This window comes from Parasteatoda tepidariorum, chromosome 6, assembly GCF_043381705.1.
Source record: "Parasteatoda tepidariorum isolate YZ-2023 chromosome 6, CAS_Ptep_4.0, whole genome shotgun sequence".
Taxonomy (NCBI): Eukaryota; Metazoa; Arthropoda; class Arachnida; order Araneae; family Theridiidae; genus Parasteatoda; species Parasteatoda tepidariorum.
The window spans coordinates 88457369-88467883 of NC_092209.1; the positions used below are offsets into that span (position 1 = coordinate 88457369).

At 28.8% G+C, this 10515-nt stretch overlaps 1 protein-coding gene across 2 annotated transcripts in view; it reads right to left on the minus strand.

Annotated features, from left to right (window-relative positions):
- LOC107453220 (tyrosine-protein phosphatase non-receptor type 5) overlaps window positions 1-10455 on the minus strand; it is a 36109-nt gene extending 25654 nt beyond the window's left edge. The window contains exons 1-5 of one of the 2 annotated variants that reach the window (XM_043051601.2): window positions 10175-10455; window positions 8174-8373; window positions 4942-5055; window positions 2821-2988; window positions 755-892 (exon numbers count right to left, since the gene is read on the minus strand). In XM_043051601.2, the coding sequence (XP_042907535.1) occupies window positions 755-892; window positions 2821-2988; window positions 4942-5055; window positions 8174-8373; window positions 10175-10232 (678 nt within the window). In that variant the 5' untranslated portion in view covers window positions 10233-10455. The remainder of the gene's footprint in view (window positions 1-754; window positions 893-2820; window positions 2989-4941; window positions 5056-8173; window positions 8374-10174) is intronic. The other variant, XM_071182825.1, reaches the window with a different exon arrangement.
- Between the last annotated feature and the right edge of the window lie 60 nt (window positions 10456-10515).

The following is a 10515-nucleotide window of genomic DNA, read 5'->3' on the forward strand; positions in this document are numbered from 1 at the left end:
ATATCTTGATATAAATGTCAGCAAATTAATGTGTCCCTGTTATAAATGTTAGCAAAATTATGGCCTACCAGTTATAGAAAAATCACCATGATAAATGTTAGCAAAATTACTGTGTCACAGTTATAAATGTTTGTATGTTGCAAAGGTATTTTCAAAATCATATTTTGAAAGTGCATTACGACTGTTTGTTCAGAATTTTGTGTGTGCTTTGCATTAATTTTCCATTTAATAATTAGTAATATGCCCAAATACGTAAAAAAAAAGTAGAACAAGCTGTTTAATACCCAAGTGTATTGAACTTCGTTTTATAAAATCATACAAAAACATTAAAAGGTTCCACGCAGTAATTTTAAATTCTTGTTATAGCAAAGCAACATATTCTAAGTTTAGAAAGAGCGTGGGTTAATGCCCAGAGAGTTTGAAGAGGAAGCAGAAAATATTTTTTGGTAGCAAGAGAAACGTTCTGTAAATTATTTAAATATTATATTTCACAAACCATTTTCAAGAAAATGTAAAATTAAATTGCAACAATAAAATTGGTGCAGCTTAAAAGATATTTGTACTCATAATTACTTATAAAATGTCTAAAAAAAATTATAAATCATAAGATTCGTGAATTTTCATAATTAAGTCATAGAACTAAAACATAAAAAAAAGGGAGATGTTGGATAGTTCTGTATCCAGTGATAATAAACGTTTGCAAGATACAATAAAGTAATAAAGAATTCTGAAAAAATAATAAAAAAGAACTTACAATTACAACAGTCATACAAAATATGGCAAATAAGCTAGCTGTAATGAGAACAGCTAGCTGCCAAGCTTCCCAGTTCTTGTCACTAAATATACTCTGTACAGTGATTCTTCGACCATTCACATATTGGTATGGAGATTCCTATGTAGAACATTAAATTAATTAATTGAATATTAGGCAAATAAAAATTAATTTCTGGCAACTTTTTAAATAAAATATTATAAATTTAAGAATTGTTTAAGTTTACTTAATGCTTAACACATTAAAAGTGATTCATTACTAAGCTGTGTTATTTAAAATAGGTCAATTGAAATTATTAAAAATGTGAGTGATTTTGTTTTTATTATTCGTCCAAAATGAATATTCTGTGTTGAGCAGTATAGGTTAATTACCAAATAACAGGACCCTATTTGCACAAATTTACAAAAGCAGGACCCTGGTTTAAAGAATGTGCTTATTTTATATTCACAAATTATAATTAGTGCTTTCACAATTTTACAAAAACAGAACCTTTCACAAAATGTCTGGACAGACATTTTGTGAAAGCATATCAAAAGCATAATTTATGTATTCTAAACAATGTATTGTCAAAAAATATCAACAATACTATATTTCTTCAGTTTACCTTGAGCCAACATTTGCGTTTCATAAATTTCAATCCAGTAAAATTTATCATCACTCAGAATAAGTTTCTATTCAATAATTATCATTATGTACACTATTGGAGATATTATCTTTCTGATATGTAATCAGTAATGATTATGATGCTATCCTAGTTGATATTTATAGGCATAAATATTGTTAGTTATGTATGTATTGTTATAATTAAGTATATAATTTTATACTCCATGCGTATTAGTGGTTATTTGCGGCCTGTGTCTACCAGGTTGCTAGTACATGCTGTACAACTCATGGTCCCTATAACTGATAAGTACCAAAAAAAGTTTTTAAAGTTTTGACATTCACAGGGTGTGTAGCCAAATCTTTCAACAAAAAAATAAGCACCTTTTAAGTACTCAAAAAATACTTTTAAGTACTATATACATTAACAAAATGCAAAATAATTTTCAAAGATTTCACATGATCATGATAAAATAACTAGTTTCTGACAAAGAACTCTTTTCTTGATTATATTAGCCGTTATAAAATGATCGAGAGATTTTTCTGTTCAATATCAGAGGGGGTGGAAAATTAAGTCTGAAATTGAGAATATCTTGCAAAATGGAGCAGAGTTGTGAGACAGCAAGTATTTTAACAAGCATGTAAAATTATTAGCAATTTCATACGCTACCAACCGGCAGTAAGCCGAAATGGATTGTGGTTGAATGAATTGGGAAAACGTTGAATAGAACAATGTGAAAAGCACACTTTTGCAAAATACATGGTGAAAACAGACAGAAAAAAAACAGAGTAAAGAAAAAAATCTTTTCAAAATTGGAAAATTAAGCACTTTTTAAAACCATCCAATGAAAAAAGCACCTTTAAGGGCTTTTAAAAAATGAAAATAAGCATCTTTAAGCACTTTTTGAAAACGCTATGCACCATGCCTTATAAACTTTAAAATAATCATAAATATATAAGCAATTAATAATAAATATTATAATAAATAATAACATAATAATAAATAGCGAAATAAATTAGCAATAAAATAATTGTTTTTCCATTAAAATTGAAATAGTAAATGCTTACACAAATTAAATTTTTTAAAGAGTACCTTGGAAACGATAAAAAAAAAAAAAAGAAGTTTATAGACAGAAATCAGAACAAGAAATAAGTTAGAAGCACACAAAAAATATTTTGTTCATGTTAAAGAGGAGACAGTTATTATCATGCCTTTGCCCATACCTGAAAAAATAAGAAAAGAGGATTTTTTTTTAATGGAAGATTTTTTAAATATTTGCAAACCCATGCAAGAAAAAGATTAAAACAAATAGGATGTAAAAAACTAATTATTTCAAGGGCTTAAAACAGCTGCAGCAACCTTAAAGAATTTTTCAACTTAAGAGGATTTATTGTAATAGTTAGAGAGTAGACCTTGCACTGAATTTTAAAAATGAAATGAAGCTTACACTGCCATCATGAATATCCAATATTTTGATGGCACCACCAGCATTTTGCAATCTCTTCTTAACAAAATGTCCCAGCATCTCAGAGGCTGGTTTTAATTTCCCAATTTCTGTGTCGTTGTCGTGTTTAGTTCTGTACAGGAAAAACATTTTGATGACTCCTGATTGAGGCTGAAAAGAACACAAAATCATAATTACAAAGTAATACAATTTTATACTTCAATATTTAGTCAGCAATTAATAAAGTAATTTTCTAGGGTGCATAGCCAAATCTTTCAACAAAAAATAAGCATGTTTTAAGCACTCAAAAAATATTTTTAAGCACAATATACATTAACAAAATGCAAAATAATTTTCAAAGATTTTACATGATCATGATAAAAATAACTAGTTTTTGACAAGGAACTCTTTTTCTTGTTTATAATAGCCATTAAGTAAATGATCAAGAGATTTTTCGGTTCGATTTCAGGGGGGTGGAAAATGAAGCCTGAAATTGAGAATTTCTTGCAAAATGCAGCAGAGTTGCACATGAGAGTGCATGAATCTCACCAAACCCAGCTCACTATTTACACATGTGGACTCGCAAGTATTTCATCAAGCCTGTAAAATGATTGCATACGCTATGGACCAACAATATGCGGAAATAGATTGAGATTGAATGAATTGTGAAAACGTTGAATAGAACAATGTGAAAAGCATGGTTTTGCATAATACATGGTGAAAATTGACAAGGTAAAGAAAAAGAATTCATTTTAGAAAAGGGAAAGTTAAGCACTTTTTAAAAACACCTAATGAAAAAAGCATCTTTAGGCCTCCAAAAAACGAAAATAAGTAAATTTAAGCACTTTTTAAAAATGCTATGCACCATGTTATCCTAGCCCAAAATTATCAACATACTGCTTTAGATGTACTAACTTTAAACAAAAAAAAAATTTGTAGATAATATGAGGTTGTAATGTGTTTAGAGTATCTTCTTTAAAAAAAAAAGGTTACATACACAAATGGATGAAGCATATATACAAACTAAACTTCACATTAAAAAAAAAACATGATCATCCAGGCAATCTGCTTTCCGGCTTCTGTTACATTCTGGCTTCCATCTTCATCATAATTGTTCTTTTTACTGTCAGAGCAAATGTTTGTTCTTTGATCTTCGACGGACAGATTTTCCTGGTTCTGCTGCTCACCATCAACTTCAGAATTTGTTTGCTACTCCACAGAATGTTTTGTATATTTTAATATGACTTGCAGACCATTTTTAACACAAGCTTGGATCCGATGAATATCTTGATGAGGGTGTGCCCCATAAAATGTGTGCTCAGTTTTTTTTCTTCTTTTAATTAATTTACATCCACACACACCATATACAATCTTATTTCGTGATGACAGTCTAGCACATTGTTTGTTTTCCACGCAATGATTTAATCTCTTAGCAAGCACACAGAAAAAGAAAGCAATGCAGAGGAAGCAAGAATGGAGGAAGGGAAAGTATGTGAACAGGGCAGAGAAATAAAAGGGTCACGAGGACAGTGAAGAAGCTTGCAAAGCTGGATTCATCCGTTCCCTTTTGCAACAAAAGGGACGTCACATTGATGCAGTGTTATTTGCGAGTAGAGCAATATATGTTCTTGTCAGATCTTCGAGCGGATTCCACTGTGCTGCGTTCCGTGATGTCATCAGAACAGGCCGCAGAAAGAATGTGCCTGAAGGTTGCAGACATTTTTAAAGATAGTTTTATTAGCACAGACAAAAGCTGTCTGCAAGGGGATTTCATGTCCGTGACCATGTCGCCGTGTTCCTGCCACTGGAATCTTTAATAAATACGAAAAAAAAAAGGTAAATGAGGTAAAGAGGAAAATTGCAAAAGCAAGGAAGAATCTTGTGCTTCCAAGAAGAAATCTGTGGCGTTAAATGGGATGAAGAACTGGGTGGGATATTTTATTAGCTTATAACAGGTTCTTGTATGCAGTGAAAAATGGAAAACATACTCTACTGTATTAGTTAAAATTTTATTTTATGAAAATTATTATTACTTATAATTATTACTAGGTAATAATTTTAAAAACAATAATTCTTTAAATGATAAACACCATACACTATTATTTTCAGTACTGAATAGCATACCTCATATTTAGAAATTTTAACATCATCCAAATTTAAATTCAGATGTTTTGCAACAGCTTCTGTAATATCATGAATAACTTCCAAATGTGTTAGTGGCTCCCTAAGTTGTATAACCTTAAAATGTACAGAAAAAACCAAATCAGGTATTTAAACAATAAAACATACAAGCTGTGATTCTGCTAGGATTTGAAATGTATGCATCCTTAAAACCCAGGACTTTTTACTAAAAGCTTTTTTTTTAATTTATGAATTTTCTACCTATCTTTCCATTTATATTATTAAGTACATTCATAAAACACAACAAAGTACATTGAGAAGAATTATATTGGAAAAATTAAGGCTTTTAATTAGGACTGATCAAAGATTTGCTGCATCAAGGAAAAAAAGAAATGCAATTTTATACTTAGTTGTGAAATTGAAAAGTTTTTCAAAGAAAAAAAAAAAGTTTATTGTTTGTGTGTTCTAATTTAAGACTTTCAATAGAAATAAATAAATAAATAAAAAAATTCTCATTTATAAGATTTTTAGAGTAAACACCTTGTTGTTGTTAACATCCACAATATTAAAGCAACAATATAAATTCTAAAAAAAAATAATAATGTTCATTGTTTGTGTTTTTTAATTTGCTTGAGATTTTCAATGGAAATTTTTTAAGAAAAAGTACAGTTTCTTAGTTAAAAAAATTAAATAAGAAAGTCCTGCATTTCAGTTGCATAGAGATGCAAAACTTTTGCCATTAGTTTTTTGAGAATATTCTTGGAAATATTCTTATCAAGGAGAATAGTCTCCTAGCTAATGTAATTAACACTATTTATTTCTCGACAATATTCTTGGGAATATTCTTCAAGGAGAATAGCCTCCTAGTCAATATAAAAATCAGTATTTTAGAAATAAATTAATATTTCTAAAATTTAAAATTACATCAATAATATTTGTAAAATATAAACACTAAATAAACAGTGTTTTCATCATAGAAAAAAAATGGGTGAGAATTTCTCACCCTTTCTCAAAAACAGGGTGAGATTTCAGAAAGTTAAGTGAGATTTCCAAAAACTTAAAAAACACAAATAGACTTGGAAAAAAAATCATTTCTTTTATTATAATACATTTTTAACGTCTTCTATTTTTTAAAGCATTGAATATTCTTGCTGCATCATCATAGAAGATTTTGCCTTTACTAGGTATTTGTCCATCTTACATTAGTGCATAAAAAATTTGAACGTCTTACATGAAAAAACCTTACCTACGGTAAACACGTGGTTGCAGAGAAATGTGTTCTGAAAGGGGCTCCGTGGTTCGGTTGTGTTCTGTTGTTCGAAAAGGTTCTGAACAATACTGGTAAATAGGGAAGCTAGATAACGGAGCAAATGTTGAAAATAATGAAGATCCAGGAAGAAAAGTGAAACGGATTTTATTCTAAATAGTGTAATTCGAAGCTTCTTCCAAAATGCGAGAAATTCGCGAATTTTGAAATTGATTTATGGAATGCGCGAATTTCTCGCAGTAATAATTTTTTAATGCGAGAAAAGAAAAAAATATGCGAGATTCTCGCGTTCTCGCGCTGTAGTGAAAACACTGATAAATTATATCACATTTTTTTAAAATTATTAATATTTAAGATTTTTTATCAGATGAAATTGCTACAATAAAATTTTTTATCAGATAAAATGATTAAAAGAGAAACTTTTTTTGAAAATTGTTCTCCAAAACTTTCAAATAGGTTATTATTGTATAAGAATTAATATCTCAAAGATTTTTAAAAAAATGCATTGGGAACAAGCATAATTAATAAATACAAACTAGTAGTAATTGCTCAATAATTAAAATGAAACAAACATTCTTCAAGTATTATACAAAATTGTTCTCAAAAGTAATTCTGAAACCCTAATTTTGTCATAAAAATAATTCTAAAGCACAATTTAATCATAAATTATGCCTTTTGAGACATTATTCTTAAATTAGAATTTGTATTTATTGTAAAGAATTACACCATCATATTCAGCTATTAATCACAGAATAAATGAAGATAACAATGAATGTACTAGAGAAAATGAAATTTCATCTTCATAGCATAAAAATGATATTTTTTAACTATATTAAATTTTGTTAGAAAAACCTTATTTATTAAGAATTTTATCAGCTTTTGCTCAACAAAGTTTACATTTCTTTCTCATTTTTTTAAATAAAGATTACTTTAGAAACTTGAAACCTTAAGATATTCTTGGTGCTCTTGTTTCAGAAGAAATATAAAAAATCAAAATCACATGTTCAGTTAAAAAATTGTTAGAATCACGGTTTAAAGAAAATACTTATATAAAAACTACCAATAATCTATTTTGTCTACTATAAGACAAGAGAATTTTCTCAAGTATTATTCTAATTTCATGCAACACAAGAATATTCTCAAAATATTTTTGCTCTCTAAGAATTTTTTTTTTTGAGAATATTCTCATCAAACATCTTGAAAAATTGCAAGCATTATTATTTCAGCAAAGGGTCTGTCTAGGTTTTTTTGAGAGGTACCTATTTTGTGAAAATTTACACATAATTTGTGAAAATTAAAAGTTACATTAAAAATCAAAACTAAAATATGGAAACATGAAAAATTATCACTACAAATAAAAATCATTTATGACTGGTAAATTTCCCCATATATTAAAAAATAATTTTGCTATTTTAAAATTTTTGAGCTTAAAATTGTATCCAAATTTAAAAATCCATCGTCCATAGTTAAAATTTCAACTTACATTTAGAAGAACTAGAACTGAAAGTTATTTTCATTATGAGAACTTTCATTATTTTCGACTAGGTCATACAGAAAAAATTTTCATAAGGAAAGAAAATTTTCATACAAAATAAAGGTCAGTGAGAATAAATTTACAATAATGATAAGGATAACGATTGAATGTTTAGAATGATGTTCGAATTTTGATTTCCTGTATAGTTTATATAGAGAGAACCTCGATGTTTCATTTTAAAAAACTCTGGGATTTGTAGTTTTTTATGGGGATACAAAAAACAAAATTTTAAGAAGCGGGGAACTTAGAACTTGCTTTTTATAAAGGATTTTGTGAAACTACCGTTTTTCTAAAGTTGAATTTGTGAAGGTACCACTAAACGGTAGTAAATTTGTCCTGAACAGACCCTTGTTCAGCTAATAAAATATTATAAAATAAATACAATAAAGTGACTTTTTAAAGAAAAAGTGGAAAAAAGAAACAGCAGAACTTACAAAAATTATCTTGTTATGATCAGGTATAATTTTGTCTATGAGGTCAGGTGATACAAGCTGAGGGGAACGCTGTAGTGCTTTGATTAACTCAGGATCATAATGTCCTTTGAAATGAATTTTCAATTTCTTATCAGCTTTTGGATAATCAATAAGGAGTTCATTCTCTATCGGCTCTTCTCCAGACATCTTTGGAATTGTTTCTAAAAATAGAAATTCATTGCTAGATTATTTCTTTTAATTGACTTAAACCAAAGTATAAAAATATGTAAAGAAAACAAACAGAAGCAGTGTCTCATAAATACAGTGACAAAGAGTTTTCTAATATGCTTGAAAAAAGAGATTCCAAACAATTAAATTACCATTTTATGCTCAGTAATACTTTAATTTCAAATCTGAAGTCCCGTATGTAACAAATAGTCCTGTCTAGTACATAAAAAAATTAACTTCCACTTATTTATACAATTATAAATATTATTTGAAAAGTTTATTTAGTAAATGTATATTTCAGTACCTTATCGTAAAGTTGATTACGAAAATAATTTATAAAATTCAGAATTCTTTCCACACTTGCGAAGTTTGTTCTGAATTTTTTTTATATCTCTTATAAAATAATATTTTATTTATTTCTTTAAAAAGAAAATCCATTGGCTCATTTAAAAGGAAATGGGGATGTTTCCGTATCGTGATTTGTTGTGCCAGCTTTAATCGCCAAGGTGCCACATAGATTTTAAACTTGAAATTTTTTTTGTTAATAAAATATGTAGATGTTCGCCCGGGGGTGGTTACGAGTTATACCTTTCAAGTTGGTACCTTTATGTGATGTTTTTTGATTTTTAGTTTCTTGCGGGCCGCTGCCCGGAAGTTTCCAAGACTTGGCGATTATTTTGTCGGAGATCAGTATACGGAAATCTCCCCATGTTTTCTAGGGGGTGGCTATGAGTTATACCTTTCAAGTTGGTCCCCTTCTGTAATTTTTCTTTAAATTTCTCTCTGCCGCTGCCCTGAAGTTGCCAAGACTTGGCGATTATCCTGCCACAGATCCCAATACGGATATCTCCCCAAAGAAATTTCAGAATTATGCAGTTGTAGGGGTAAAGAACACAAAAATAATTTATATGATTTTTATTTGTACTTTCAAATTGAAAAAAAAAAGCCTGAAAATTTGGCTGTGCAATCTCCTGTATCTAAGGAGAGATTTCCATATCGTGATCTGTAGCAGAATAATCGGCAAGTCTTGGAAACTTTTGGGCAGTGGCCCGCGAGAAACTGAAAAAAACATCACAAAAAGGGACCAACTAGAAAGGTATAACTCATAGACACTCACGGGCGAGCGTCTACACGTTTTTTTTTTTTTTTTTAAAAATTGCAAGTTTAAAATCTGTTTGGGAAATTGGCGATTGTAGTTGGCGCGACAGATCACGATACGGAAATATCCCCGTATCTAAAACATAAATAATGCGAAATTACCCATTAACTAATTTGTAAGTAACATTAATTTCTTATTGTTATTTTAAACATACAGAAAAATAAAGAAAATTTTAATTGTCTACTTTTGTTTTTCTAGCCATGCCTGTAAATTAGTCACTTTTAACCTTGTAGGAAGAATTATTTAGATTTACATGTTTTATTATCTGCAATCAGCATTATTATTAGTTATTCATGTAACTTTCAAATAGAATCTAAATATTCTAGCTAGTTTTATGATTACAGTGCTATACAATTATGTTTCCGCGGCTTGCAATCCAAAAATTATTGTGAAACTCTGAATCAAATATATCAGTTTAAATTGCACAACTAGAAGTGATTTCAGGTACATTAAAATGACAAACCCAATGTAGTAAACCAAATTTGAGAAATGAAACATAGATTGCATCCTACAGGATGAGCAAAAGGATGTATATATATATTTCAGTAACTGTAGGATCAGAAGAAAGAGTTAAAAGTGAATTCACAAAAGACTCAAGTTCACTAAAGAATTATTTTTATTAATTATGAGCTTACCGACAAATCCAAGAAACAATAAGGAAATCATTCCTCCAAAACATAGAACTAAAGTCATTTTAATAGTTTACACTAGTTCCGGTAAACAAATATATATTAGAGTTTATTAAATGTAAACATAGATTTAGAATTTTTGAGCATCTTAGAAGATAAACTTTACTTTACAACGTTAAGATTTATCTTTTTGATCGAAGCTTTTTAATAATAAGTAACATTGTAACATTATTATTATGTAAACAAAAGTTTTCTGTCTAACGCCAAAATTCATTAAATTAAGATTTAGATTTAAAGCGTATCGATATTGAAATTAATATTTTTTATCTATTATTCACGTTAAATAA